The sequence below is a fragment of the Phyllobates terribilis genome, unplaced genomic scaffold (genome assembly GCF_046119375.1).
Source record: "Phyllobates terribilis strain yellow unplaced genomic scaffold, ASM4611937v1 Scaffold_5774__1_contigs__length_49165, whole genome shotgun sequence".
In the NCBI taxonomy this organism is placed as follows: Eukaryota; Metazoa; Chordata; class Amphibia; order Anura; family Dendrobatidae; genus Phyllobates; species Phyllobates terribilis.
In genome coordinates, this window is record NW_027368519.1 from 26,978 (window position 1) to 42,179 (window position 15,202).

Consider the following 15,202-nt stretch of genomic DNA (forward strand, 5'->3'; position numbering starts at 1 on the left):
ATAGATTCTTCCATCGTGTCTCTGATCAATGCTCATTTTGTCATAGATCAATTGAAACTACTAATCATATCTTTTTTAATTGTTCTTTCATTATTGATTTATTCTATTGGTTAGAAAGAAAACTGGGAACTCTTACTCATTGACTGATTCAGGAGATTTCCTCACATCTCTTCAGAATTTTATGAACTCTAACACTAATGTTCTTCTTGCATTCTTTATTTGGTGGAATATGTGACAAACTAGAAATAATATTATATAATAGAAATGAGGTTTAATAATATTATATTTAGAAATGAGGATAAACTTAGAATTACGCGTTTTAATAATATCATTGCAACTGTCCTGACTGAATTCGATCTTGGAAAAAGAATGATATTAGAAACTCACAGATTAAGGATTCCAATGCCTGCTCTCCAAGGAGTAAGTCTTACAAAACACGAAAAGGCTGGCAAAAGCCTCCACAAAACTGGATCAAAATAAATTTTGATGGTTTCTACAAGGATAATGCTGGCTATACAATGTTTTTAATTAAAGATCAAACTGGAAAAATCATCTAAGTTAGACTCTCGAGAAGTACATGCTACGAATGCTCTTCAGGTCGAAGCTTTAGCTGCTCTTGCAGGAGTTAAGGTTGTTGTTGGCTTGGATTCCCCTTTTGTCGTCGTTGAAGGCGACAAACTCACGGTAATAAACAGTTTGAAGCGCACATGGAAGGTTCCCTGAGAATCTCCCCAATCATACAAGACATCCACATCTTAAACACTTCTATCCAAGCGATCAAATTCAATCACATTAAGCGTCTCGATAACCAAGTAACTGATTTTTTTCTCTAAATCAAGATAGAATTCAACATTAATTTTAAAAGTGATTAGTGGATTCTCTTCTACCTTCTTGGTAGACCGTCGAAATCTACTCCACAACCATTTCCCCTCATTACGTTCCGGGCCTTTGTATTGCTTATTTTTGAAAAAAAAACATTCGATTGTGGTCAATTTTATTGTCAATCAAGCATATCATGATCACCGAAAGCTCACTCGATGGAATTCCACTATCTTTCTTTTATGTAAAAGTAAAAAGAGTATACTTTTCAAACCCGCTGATAAGTAATACTGTCTGGTACAACAATCACTAAAGAGTAAAGACAGAACATTTTACTCATAAACTTCCCTTTGATAATTTGGGAAGGCTAAAAAACAGTCCATTTTACATAATTTTAAAACGAGTCTATTTTACGTTTAATATGTGAAGCCAAAATTGAATAACAAGTCAAGCTTGAAGATAGATTACGAGGCATATACAGGGAATTTTGCAGGACTCCAGTAACACAAGCCACAAATTCTCAGTCAACTACATGAAATGTAGCCAGAAAACCAATGAATTGATTGAATATAACAGGAATTACAATAGGATACACAAAGCCTCTAGCTTCTGTTGTTCTCATATAGTTTTGTTCCCCAGTAAAAACACAATCATAAAATTGTTGTCTAAAACGAATAATATAGTCTGAATTAAAATCATGGTTAACGAAGTTACAATACCTTGAGCTTGAGGGATTCAGATCGACTCTTCCCCCATAAACGGAGGGTTCATAGCCTTCTCTTCCTTCACCAGAGACTGAACCCACGACAGGTCCGGCTCTTCCCCGTTACTCTCGAACGAAGAAGATCTCCTCATTCTACATGAATGCACGGGGGAGCCAACAATGGCGGAGATGTTGGGTCCGACCTCACGCGCATTCAGGTTCCTCAGCTGATGGAGCTGCATCTCGCGTGGGCCCACCACTGAAGCAAACCGAGCACTCATTGGCGAGCCGCCGCCGTAACGAGGAGAGCTCTCTGATGAAAACAGCTCGTCAAGGTTGGACGGTCTCAAGGACCGGCTAGAACCGCTCAGAGACAGGAGTGAAAGCTCTGTAAGCAGCCTGTTCTGGTGCTGGTGCTGGTCGAATTCAGATAGCATCCGGAAATCCATGTCTCTGGCATTCAGAGATGATCTCAGCCTCGTACCTGGAAGACGCAGCGATGGGACTTCGTGGATGAACGAGGGTGACATGGGAGGTGTGAAGGTGGAAGGAGACATGACGGAGGAAGGAGAGCCCGGCATGAAGTTGGAGGAGGCTCGTGGGGAGTGAGTGTATAAAGGCCTGAGCTCGTCGGGGGTGTGGGCGAAGAAACAGACTCGTCGGTTGCATGCGGTTCCGTCTTTACAGAGACGGGTGCGGTACTGAGCTGGGTGTAGCCAGCATTCGAAAACGCCGTGCGCGTACTCGCACATATCCGCGCGTTTGCAAGCGCCTTTACGGAAATCGGGGCACGGGACGCAGCTGTAGTGGTACTTTCTGGGGTCCCGTCTGCGAGCGTTTTCGCCAGGGTGGACGAACGGACACTCCGTCCAGTCGTGAGAGTACGCGCGTGAGCATGGGCGGACTTTGAACTGATACATCCTGAATTCGTCGGTGGAGTAGATGCCGTTCTTGATGTCGGGGATAGATGGGTCGATTGGGTATTCCTTTTTCTCTGAGGATGGGCATGTGGTTATGGGGGAAGGTGGAGATTCTGTACTGGATGAGGACGATGAGTAAGAAGATCCGTTCGCGCTCAGGAGCTCTTCCAGAGAGAGACTCAGAGATTGCAGTTTTGGTGGTGTGTTGATTACGTCGAGTGGACGGTGGCCATTGATGTCCAGGGAGTGAATATCTGCGCCTGATTTAAGAAGCAGTTTCACGACATCAACTGAGTTTGATGACCCGCCAGAAGCAGCGCAGTGAAGGGCAGTGCTTTTGTCCAGCCCACAAGATCGATTCACATCAACTAATGACAGAGAAAGAATCAAGGTAACGACATCAACACTTCCATACATGGCAGCTACCATCAAGGGCGTTCTATGCTCAAAAATCATCTGTTTTGAGCCCTTTTGGCGACAGTACCATAACCCAACTTCGTCGATAGTAGAAGGGTCACATTCAGCTGATCGTTTGAAGCCCTCAACGTCGTTGTTTGCTGCTAGGTCAAGCAAACTAGACAAAACATCACCTGTGTCCAAATTCAGATTCTTCATTTCAACGCAAGAGCACCGTTCTTTGTTGATGAGGCAGACTAGCAAATCACCAATCAGAAATTAACAGGACATCCTCCCATTAACAGAGAATCCATCTACAGGACAATGCATGATCGATTAGACAATACAGAAGCAACTTGGACGATAGCAAAAAAGGATTAAAGGTACATAATCTGCTATAATAAGCATATGATAATTAGACAGATGGAAAACAGAAATCTTTTTCGCATCTGACAAGATAAAGATTAGCCTATTTAAATATAATTGATAGCTAACTGTACATGGCAAAATATCAGTAGTGGTGCACCTCAATAACATGAACCTGGGAATAAGCAAATTTTACCGCTTTAAGGAATCTGGGGAAACACCAGAAACCATGTGGAACCAATTTCCAATAAACTTTATCAATCAAACACGAGCACAAACAAAAACAAGCCAAATCTCGAATTGCATACTAATAGTAAGACTTAAATCAGAAGTATAGAGTTGCTTAGTTCAGAAAATTAGGTTTTAGATCTCAGCTGGATCAGATAAATTCCCAGCCCAACCAATTCGTCACATGCCAGAATGATAAACCACAACAGAACATGCACAAGATTCAATTAATTAGAGAAACAGAGAAGCAATCGATCCACCCTCCATGTGCTCGGAATATAATTGTTTCCCGATGACCGGTACTAAACTGGGAACAGTTTCGCATCTCCGTTGCAAATTGTCAAATCAAAATAAACGCAGAAAATTCGAGCACAATCAACAAAGGAGAAAGACATCGCAACCGCAAGAGACAGAAACAAAAGCAAAACAAGCACGGATTGAAGTAGATAGAAGCAATCGCCACAAGATACAGCACAAGGAGCAGTTAAAGCGGAGAGAAAAGCGAGTGGATAGAGAGGTTACCGGCGATGTGCGAGGAAGTTGGATGTGGAGAGCGATCATGAAAGGAAAGGGAGAAGGAAGATTGGAGCTAGGGTTTTAATATATAAGAGAAGAGGGAAGAGACTGAACTGTCTGTATGTGAGTGGGAGTCATACAAGTCTCTGAGAGAGTATAGAAAAGAAAAGAAAAATAGCAGAAAAAACCGGTTCCGAGAGCAGAACTAGATCTATGGGACTCTTGCCTTCTTCATTTTATGTCGGTACACAACCGGTCCACGTTCCACGACTCCTGTCTTATTTTCTTTTCATTTTTCTTTTTACGGTTAATAATTTTGATTGGTTGCAGTAAGTTCTTTTTTTTTATATAAATGTATCAAATAAATGGACTCTTTTTTTAAAATGTCAATATCGGAATTATTAAGGTTAATCTTATATGTTAGAGACAATATTAAGATGTACGCAACCTTATTACATTCACGAAAATAATGGATAAATTATGGCTAATGAACCCTTTTATAAAAAAAATACGTAATCTTTAAACAAATTTTTCTTGGTTTGGATAAATCGAAGTTATTAAGATAATCTGAGTTGGCTTTTGATTTATATATTTTAAAATTTAGTTTTCTATTCGGATAAGATCATTTTGAAAAATGAAATCACATGGTTTTGAATTATTTAGGTTGTGTAAGAAGAACTCGATTTTGTTTGTGTTGAAAGGAGGAAAAGATTGAAAATTTTGTTGTTATTTCGATATTTAGGTGTAATTTTGAAATTATTTTATTTGATAGGAGTAAACCTATGAATGTTGATTTTTCAAAATACTAGCATTTGGATATTCGTGTTTGGCACGGTTTTGATTTTAATGTTTTGAGTTTTGTGTGTATATATATATAGAAGACGTTTCGGGTGCGGACGGATTTTCGGTGCGAACTGTGCACTTTTCAGCATATTATTCGTGCACTTCAAGTACATTATCAAGTGTACTACTGGTGCACTCTTTCAGTGCACTACTTGTGCTAAGGTGCACTCCCCAGTAGTGCACTGGTGCACTACTGGGTGTACTGAGGTGCACTACTCAGTGTACTAAGGTACACCCCCAATTGTGCTCTGGTGCACTCCTCGGTAGTGCACTACCAGGTGCACTCTATGGTAGTACACTGGTGCACTTTGTAGTAGTGCACTGGTGCACTATCCAGTAATATACTGGTGCACTATAACAGTCCGCACAGTCCGCACCCGATCAGCCCTCTATATATATATAGAAGATGTTTTCGGTGCGGATTAATTTTCTGTGCGGACTCATCACAGCCATTTATTCGTTTTGATTAAAAAGCACTTTACACGCTCCAGTAAACTTTCAAGTACACTACTCATCACAACTCAGTGCACTTTTCAGTATATTGGTGCACTCTCCAGTACACTATCAAGTGCGCTACTCAACGGATAGTGGTGCACTTTGCGAGTGTACTATTGATGCACCCCCAAGTAGTGCACTACTCAATACACTAGGGTGCACTTCTTAGTAATGTACTGGTGCACTCTTGAGTGCACTACCAAGTGAACTCCACAGTAGTGTACTTATGCACTTTTCTAGTAGTGCACTGGTGTACTATCCAATAATATACTGGTGCACTATCTTAGTCCTCACAGTCCTTGCGGAAAATTAGTCATCGCCAGATTAACACTCTATGTATGTATATATATAGGGCCATGCTCATGTAAAACGAGTTTTAAGGTGAAACGAGTGAATAAATCAGGAGCGTTGGATGAGACAAGATGAATAGTTAGATTTGGTTTGTTTTAACTATTTAAAAAAATAGAAAAATACATAATTAATGGCGGGTAACTGCATACCACGTTCTTATATTATTATTATTTTTATTCATTGTGTGCGACGATCTGTAGGAAGAGAGGGGGAATATCACGATCTCATATTTTGGCAGTTAACCGTAAAGTTGAAACCTTTGGATCTAGTTTTACGAAACTAAGATTTGTATGCTTTAGTTCAGGTAGATTTATAAATTTTTTAGTAGTGATTTGCGAATTTAAAAAGGATGATACTGAACAAAAGACTTTGGATAGGTTTATATGTAAAATCCGGAGTACTCGTGCCTATTGATAGGAGCTTATTATATGGTGTTAACTAGCAAATATTAGCTTAGGAATAGTGGTGTTTAGGTGCTTAACGAGTGGTATTCCCGGAATCTAGGTTGGAGTTTACTTATGGATTAGCGGGATGCTCGTAAGCGGTATTTTGTGGTTTTATCATGGAGATCCCGGTTATGCTCACTTTTAGTGCATTCGGGATGGAGCTAGAGGAAGTATACCACGCCTACACCGAAGGAGAAGCCGAGAGGCAAAGCCGAGCTGCCTCGACGCTTGTAGAAGACCGAAGACCATCTCAGGAGAAGCTGTCACGACCGAGATGGAGTATCACGACCGAGAGTCAGCCTCAGTTGAAGTTGTCACGACCGAGACAATCCATCACGATCGCGACTTAGCCTCAGTTGACCTATCACGATTACCTATCACGACCGCTACCGGCCATGGACCTGAGAACTGGAGCATTGTCACGATCGCGACACCCCTGTCACGATCGTGACAACGGAGACGGACGACCCATATTGAAGATTTTATCCGAGATTCTGATTAGTTTTTCCACATCTTTTTAGTTATTTTAATTTATTTTATTTCCCTTTTATAAGATACTATATAAGCCCTTAGAAATTAGGTTAGATTCAATAATTCATCTTTCATTCATTATTCTTCAGTCACATTCATTTAGAGAGAATTCAGCAGCAACCTCCAAGAAAGCTTCCACCTTTATCATCTTCCCTGGTTTGTTTTCCATCATTCATCCATATTCTTCCATGCTTTCTATGACTATGTCTGGCTAAACTCTCTATAGTTCACTCTTAAGGATGAAGCCATTGTTTTAGGATTTGTTTGTGTGAATTCTTATGTTTTTATTCTAAAGTTAATTTCAGGATTGTTTTATGATCTCTTGTGCTTTATTGACTATTAATTGATCTTGATTTTATCTAGGTTGAAAACTAGGTTGATTAATTATCCATCATATTGCTAGGCTTGATAATTCAATTTGAAAAGTCTTGTCTTTTAGGTAGCAATCAGAATTTGCATAGACTATTTGTGAGTGCTTATTTTGTAGAGATTATAAACCCGTGTCGAGTATCGGTGATTTGCCAATGGTATTGCATAGGCCTACTTATCTTTGATCTTTATGCTGTTGCGCTTTTGAACCTTGGGATTTCCTTGGTTATTGCTTACAATAAGGGTTTCTAGGACTATTTGGACTAGTTGCTATTTACGAACAAAGAGTAGGACAACCAAATTAACCAATTCAGAATATGAATTAATAGAATTCTATGATCAACATTCCGATTGAACAATGCGTTGATGCTAGATAGAGTGAGCTCCATAATCATATTAGTTACAACCCAACATACTTTGCTTTTGCTTAATTACGATAATCACAATAAAAAAAATCCATTGTTACTATTCGGTAACACCATAAGAAATAAATTAAAGTTCTGACTCTCTTGGGATTCGACCCCTTCTTACCGCTTTACTAGTGGATTTGTTAAGTTGGGTATCTTTGATAGGCACAACGATCGTTTAGTCACCCATCACCTATCATAAGATAATATGACATAATATGCAATCAGTAACTTATGATATGCATATCTGAAAAAATAAGGAGCAATTATGGTAATGATATGCGAATTATTTCAATTATTTGTTTTGAATCTGAAATTCTGAGTAGTTTTGTTCAAGATATGTGAATTTCTTAATGCAATATGCGTCTGACTACTGTCGATATAGTAATATGAACACATTCGGGTTAGTATGATGTGACTTCTAGCAAAAAAAAATTGAAATTGTCATTCGAAGTAGTTTCAAACAGAATATGCAAAATACAAGCAACAATATGTTACTTGTTATTTGTGAAATATTCATGTGTAAGCATGCTACTTAGTATGTGAAATCTGGAGTACTCGTGCCAATGATATGCCAATCTGATAAATAGATATGAAAAATATAGCTTAGGATATGCTCGTTTGAAAAATAGGAGACATTATTGGTTTCAATGTGTGAATTGTTTTGATCCTTTTTTTAAAATCTGAAATTCGAAGTAGTTTTGGATCTGATATGCCAACTTAATATAACAATATCCAAATATTTAACATCTATATGTCAATCTGAAAAAATTCGAGGTAGTAAGATGTTAATTCTTGCAATTTTGTTTTTATATATGGCATTGGATGTGGTTTCATGCATGATTTGCAAACGCCAAGAAACAATATGCGAACAGTGACATTAGCCAGAACAAGGAGACAAGGGCATGCACTTTAGAAACGATGAATGGTCTTGAATGGAGGTGAGGAGACAATAAAGCGGATGATGGAGCGTCCATCGATGTGATATGCGGGTTCCAAAGAGGCGAGGAAGCGATTGAGGAGAGGTTTTGGGTTTGAGAGAGATGATGCAGATTTTTGGTTTGAGAGAGACAGATGAACAATGAAGGAAATGAACGTGATGGAGCGGGTTGGATTTTGCAGCTTTAGGTAGATTTGGGAATATGAAAGCTGCGTAAAACGTGGAACGTGCGTATTCATCTTTTTCTTTGTTGCTGTTAATCTAGAGCGTTTTACTCCTCTTAATCTAACGGTATGAGATTGTTCACTCGTTTCACCTTAAGAGGTTGTTTTACCTGACCATTTATCTATAAATATATATAGAATCACGCTCATGTAAAACAAGCAATTACGGTAAAATGAATGAACAGACCATAAATGTTGGATTAACTAAAATGAACGAACTAGATTTGAAATAATGGAATAAAAAATATAGTTGCATCACCGAACCTCCCACTCCCTAATTATATGGGATTTATCTGTTTCCTTAATTTCCTCAGATCTTGATTTCAAGTCCAATTTGTACGGTATGAGGAAGATATCATCATAAATCATTATCTTACTAATCCACTCATTCTCTCTCTTGATCTCTTGTCTTCCTCTTTTTTAATTTTCATCAAATCTGCCATTACCGTCCTCCTCTTCTTCTTGTTTAATTTTCACCAAATCCGCCATGACGGTCCTCCTCGAAGAGTTAAGGTAATTTTAATACTCATTTGTATGAGTCAAATGTAATTTCTCTTTGAATTATTGCATAATTGTTACTGAATTAGGGTATAAAATTTCATATTTTGAGATTAGAATAAGTCAAGTTGCGTATGATTTTTGTCAATACCATTATAAGTAGAGCTTTTTGTCGAAAACCACCCCTATAATAGGCCATATTCCCCAAAACCACCCCTATATTGGCTAATTGCCGAAAACCACCCCTATAATCACCTTCGTTACCCAAAAACCACCCTCACCCTAGTTCCGTCCATGATTCTGCTAAGTTGGGGGACACGCGCTGTTTAATACCCGAAAACCACCCCTATAATAGGCCATATTCCCCAAAACCACCCCTATATTGGCTAATTGCCGAAAACCACCCCTATATTGGCTAAACTTAATTTAATCTTATTTCATAATTTCATTAATCTGGTAGCGCCCATGGATGGGATGTGCTATTCTACATCTTCAGCTTCCTCAAAGGAATCTCCTTGTTCACCCTAATCGTGTTGATTGGTACTGGCTGGTCTTTCTTGAAACCTTACTTGCAGGAAAAAGAGAAGAAAGTCTTAATGATGGTGATCCCTCTCCAGGTTATTTCAAACATTGCTCAAATTATGATTGATGAAACTTGACCTTTTGGCCAGGACTGGGCTACATGGAAGCAGGTGTTTCTACTTGTCGATGTAATCTGTTGTTGCGCAGTTCTGTTTCCTATTTTCTGGTCCATCAATAACCTCAGAGAGGCTGCTAGAACCGACGACAAAGCCGATGTGAATCTAATGAAGTTAACTCTATTCAGGCATTACTACATTGTGGTCATATGTGACATTTACTTTACCAGGGTTGTGGTTTATGCTTTGGAGACGATTACTTCATATAGATATTCGTGGGCAAGTGTTGTCGCTGCTAAGCTGGCTACTCTAGCTTTCTACGTGTTTACTGGGTATAAGTTTAAGCCAGAGGCGCATAATCCTTACTTCGCCATTGATGATGAGGAGGAAGAAGCTGCTGCTGAGCAACTTAAGGCTGATAGTGAATTCGAACTGTGATTAGTGATAAGATGTTGTTCTGCGGTAAAGAATAATGTAGTGTTAAGGTTTAGATAGAAAAGAAAGAAGAAAGTATAGTTGCAAAATCCATATACTAAATTAATACGAGCACCTTTTTGATGTAGTTGAATCATATGTTGCTTTCTGATTGCTTGTTCATCTGTATTGAACTTCACTTGTTCTTCTTGTTTGAGAAGATGGTTCATATCTTTTTATAGACGTGGAAATGATAAATTGATGTAGAATAGGATAGCCGGATTCAATCCCTATAATAGCAAACATAGGGGTGGTTTTCGGCAATTAGCCAATATAGGGGTGGTTTTGGGGAATATGGACTATTATAGTGGTGGTTTTCGGGTATTAAACAGTGCGTGTCCCCCAAATTAACAGAATCATGGACTGAACTAGGGTGAGGGTGGTTTTTAACGGAGGTGATTATAGGGGTGGTTTTCGGCAATTAGCCAATATAGGGGTGGTTTTGGGGAATATGGTCTATTATAGGGGTGGTTTTCGGCAAAAAGCTCTTATAAGTATAAGCATATCACTATGCATATTGAACTTAAAAATAATTAATCAAGTGATTGGTATTAAGATGAGCATATAATTTATTTTGGCTTGAATATTGAATGTCCAGAGCAACAAGTAACTTATAATTTAGAGAACACTAGGTTGCATATACTTTACAATTAATCGCATATAATGAATAAAAACTTGCATATCATCACCTTCCCAATCATAAACAAAATCAGTATAAGCTTTGAACATATGGGTACATAATTTTCTGCATAACGGGTTTACAAAATTATTCACACAAGGTTTATGACTTTATTTCCAACATGTATTAGTTCAACAAGATAAACAAAATGTACATGTTTTTTCATAGAAAAATAATTTTAAATATTTAATTAGTGAAATGTAAATTATACTTGTAGCTTATTGGCTCAAATGGTAGAGCAATGTGCTTACACATGATGTAGGTTTGAATACTACATAAGCTTCTCTTGAAAGTGACATGTCATATATGTTGTGCATATCACCTATTGTATCATACTATTACCAAATTGTATCTTGCATATCATTTCTTTAATGTTAATATACATAAGTGCTTGAGCACACGCCTCCATAATTTTGACATATCATCTAGAATATTTTGCATATCATATATTGCAAATTACATAATATTAAAATCAAATAACTCAAGTATGTCTCAACTATTTTACATTCTTTATCGGATATCATAATATAGGTTTAAGTATGTACGATTTCTGCATATCATATATAGTAAAAGGCATATCAGAATCCGAATCTATTTTTCTAAATCTCCTTCTAACTTCAAATTTTAAAGAAATTTGCTAATAAAAAATTAAAAAATAAATACAACTACTTCCCTTCATTTTCTCTATTTCTCTCTCCTATAACTACTACCTAATCTATATTCTTTTGAAGGAAATCAACATTTATTTTCAAAATCCTTTCCTATAAATCTAGCCATCCATATTTTTAATCTAATTGTCCTAGTTTATCCACTCGTTATACCACAAAAGTAATTTTATATGAGCGTGTATATATATAATACATATATATATATAACAAATGAGTATATGTATATTGATTTGATATACGTTTTAGCATTACAATCATCACTTTCAAAGAACAATTTAATATACGTTATTATATATATTCTTACTTGTGTTTTAATCTCTTATACGGTAGATTGTATTAGAGTTCTCTCCTACCAAGTAAACTTGATTGAGTGCATAATATAGATTTATTGTATAATTATTACTAATGGTTCAATATAAGTTATTTAATTTAATGAGTACTAAGAACAATATATTGTGTTCGCGAGTATAATTCTAAAAAAATGTGAAATTTATCCTTGTAAATTGGATTGTTGGTAGACCTACCAGACTATCAATGTTTTATCCGCGTTCAATTAATATCAGTTTCTTTGGATAACATGTCAAATTAGGTCAAGTTTTTACGGGTCATTGAGTTGTTTGGTTTAACCAACATGTTCAATAGTGGATTTTCAAATGAAACAATAATTGCCGAATAAAAATTTAATAATTATTTATACATGTTTAAATATGTTATATTATGTTAAACTATTAGATTGCAATAATAATTGATAATTTTTTCCTGTTATTTTACCTAAAGACAATTAATGAGAATTAGAAGGATCGAGGAAGTCATTTAATTTATTTTTTTGAGTTAGAGTAGATGAGAAATATTTGAATTTTCTTTTAATCATTTATAAGATGAATGAGAAAATAATTAATAGGATATTGAGCACATTTATTGTTTATGAAATCATGCAATTTTTAAGTAGACTAGGACATTTTTTTTGTATTTTTTTTGTTTCCTTTATTTTATTGTTTTTAATGTTTTCTTACCTTTTATTTTTCGTGCCCTAGTGATTTATTGTATTGTTTTTTCTATAAAAAATAATAATACATTAAAATACTATATGAATATTATTATGCTCGTTTTGTTGTAGTTACATTTTGAATGTTTCACCAACCATATATAACTGACCTAATTAAAAAAATTTCTATACAGAATAATAATACAATTTAAAATACTCTATTAATATTTTTAATCTAGTTTTATTCAATCTATATTTCAAATAATCCACCAACCTTATCTAATTTAGGCCAGTCAAATGATAATCATTTATTTTTCCTATATGTAAGAGTGCTTATATTAGTGACCTAACACTAATAATTGTCCCCTTTTTATACTCTTACTGGTGTAATTATTCTTGTTGTGTAAATTGATTTGAGACAAAGGTCACTTATTTTGGTATTTTATAAAATTTTTATGTCGTTGTAATTCATGATATTAAATACCGTAATACATTTCTCTACTAATTCTCATTGTTTTCCTTGAATAAAACTTACGAACATTCCAGCAACCCTATCAAATTTAGGCCAATAAAATGATAATCATTTATTTTTTTATATGTATAATTGTGTTTATATTAGTGAATCAACATAATAGATTTTTTTCCCATATTGTTAGTGGTGTAGTTAATCTTGTTGTGTAATTTGATTTGAAACAAAGGTCACTTATTTCGGTCGTTTTTTATTTAGATATCTTTATAGTTCATGATATTAGATACCATTATATATTGTCTAGAAAATCTAATTCTTTTCATCGAATAAAACTTAGGAATCCGTTTATTTGGATCTACAATATTACGTTGTACCGTGCCGGTTGGTAAGAAAAAACATAGAAAAAAAAAATTACACAATAAAATAAAGGAAAGAAACAAAAAAAATGAAAAAATGGAAGATCCTAGTAAAAAGGCAAAGGGATTTGTATTTTGGTGTACCGTATTCCCTAGTGCAGCGTGAGCACGACCAAGGTAGAGCAATTGAGTCAGTGCCTTGTCCATTGATGGTTGTGGAGCTCTAGCGCAGTTCATTGTGTCAGACTTGTTCCTTGTTGCAGCTTTATAGTAGAAGGAATTGAGGTGAGTATGATTTTAAGTGGTGTGTTTGTAGGGATATATATACACATCCGTGGTTTAGTATTGTGGAAGTTGAATAGTTTCTGAAACCCCAATTTCCTAAAAGGCATAGTTGAGATCTTTAATGGTTATTTAGGACACATGGCGTTTAAGTTGACTGAGGATCTCAATGGTTCGATTTCTTTAATATTTTTTTCCAATCGGTTTTCTTTATACTTTAATTGTGATTTATGGTGTAGGACGTTTAAGTTGACTGTGGATTGGAATGGTACGGATAAAATAAAACACATTAAGAAGAATTGGGTTCTTCAATGGGGGCGGAAGGGAACAATAGAATTTAAAAATCTTAAATAAAAGTTGATGACAAATGTAATTTCATATTTAATGATTTGAAATCACCCTAATTTTTGTATATACAAGTTTTTTATTTTCCATGAATGCGTAAATATATTGTAATTAGCAGCGAAACGAAGAAAAATAAATAAAGAACAATAGGGCTTAATACAGAAATTTGTTTGTTCAACGGGCTAGTATGATGATTGCTTAGGTCAACAAAAAAAATATGGATTTTTGTGTTGGATTTTCTAAAGCCAAAGAAACAAATTGTCTATGCATGTAATAAATATCAATCAACTATACATTTATGATTTTTTCCGAATACTAACTTTACAATATATTAGATATATATATATATAGAGGTGGGTTCCGGTAAAATGGTTTTTGTGGTAAAACGGTAGTACTAATCTGGACCATTAGATTGAAGAGAATGTATGAGCTGGATTTGATTGGAAAAGAAAAAGATTGATTAAATCAAAATTAATTAAAAAATAAATGAGAGAATCTAGGGAAGGGAAAAAAAAGAAGATAATTTTTTTAAAAAAAAGATGCTTTCATTGGTTACGATTTTATCTTCTTAAAAAACGATCACCTGAGAATTCATTAAAGATTTTTTCTAGTTCATAGTTCAAGAGTTTATTCGTACCGCGATTACGGTTTTTTTAAGATCCATAAAGGTGCGTTTATTCAGTTACCGTACAGTTTTCAGAATTTGTTGTATATTTTTCGCGATTCAATACCTATTTTTCCCAGATTGCTGTCAAACTTTCTCGTTCTGTTTTTCGCGATATTCTGTTACGAATAACTCAATTTCAATGTTTGCAAAATTTTTTTTCGCGAATTTGAGTAATGATTTTCGAGATTTGAGTACTGATTTTTTGTTGTGTTTTTTCCAGAACTCAACTGTAAGACGCTTTCTTCATGTTGAATTTGAATAATGATTTTCGTGATTTGAGTTCTGATTTTGAGTAATGATTTTCGTGATTTCGAGTTACAATTTTCACGATTTCATTGTTACGAAAGACCCAATTTCAATGTCTGCGAATTCGGTTTTTCGCGATTTTGAGTAATAATTTTCGGGATTTCCAGTTACGATTCGCGGTTTCGATGTTACAAATAACCTAATTTAATGTTGCGAATTCTGTTTTCGTGAATTTGAGTAATGATTTTCGTGATTTTAGTACTGATTTTCAGATGTGATTTCAGTACATATTACCACGTTTGCAAATTCTGTTTTTCATTTTGTTTAAGTTACTATTTTTT

The 15,202-nt window shown here is 35.5% G+C and overlaps 2 protein-coding genes across 2 annotated transcripts; one reads left to right on the forward strand and one right to left on the reverse strand.

The window, feature by feature from the left end:
• Window positions 1–755: 755 nt before the first annotated feature.
• Window positions 756–3,340, reverse strand: LOC141250476 (uncharacterized). Its single transcript, XM_073669989.1, has 6 exons — window positions 3,334–3,340; window positions 3,186–3,287; window positions 1,580–3,095; window positions 1,403–1,484; window positions 1,094–1,186; window positions 756–956 (listed from the first exon to the last, which is right to left on the reverse strand). The coding sequence occupies exons 1-6, from the start codon at window positions 3,338–3,340 to the stop codon at window positions 756–758; spliced, it is 2,001 nt and encodes a 666-aa protein (XP_073526090.1).
• Window positions 3,341–9,041: 5,701 nt separating this feature from the next.
• Window positions 9,042–10,128, forward strand: LOC141250477 (uncharacterized). Its single transcript, XM_073669990.1, is given in 2 exon segments — window positions 9,042–9,067; window positions 9,513–10,128. Coding segments are annotated over 2 exon segments (642 nt in total).
• The last annotated feature ends 5,074 nt before the right edge of the window (window positions 10,129–15,202 follow it).

Bases quoted from the DNA above. Each gene is read 5' to 3' on its own strand.
- LOC141250476 (XM_073669989.1), bottom strand. The intron at 3,096-3,185 runs GTATTGTCTAAT...GTGATTTGCTAG, and splicing joins CTATCGTCCAAGTTGCTTCT to TCTGCCTCATCAACAAAGAA. The intron at 1,187-1,402 runs GTAATTCCTGTT...ACTGTTTTTTAG, and splicing joins GAGGCTTTGTGTATCCTATT to CCTTCCCAAATTATCAAAGG.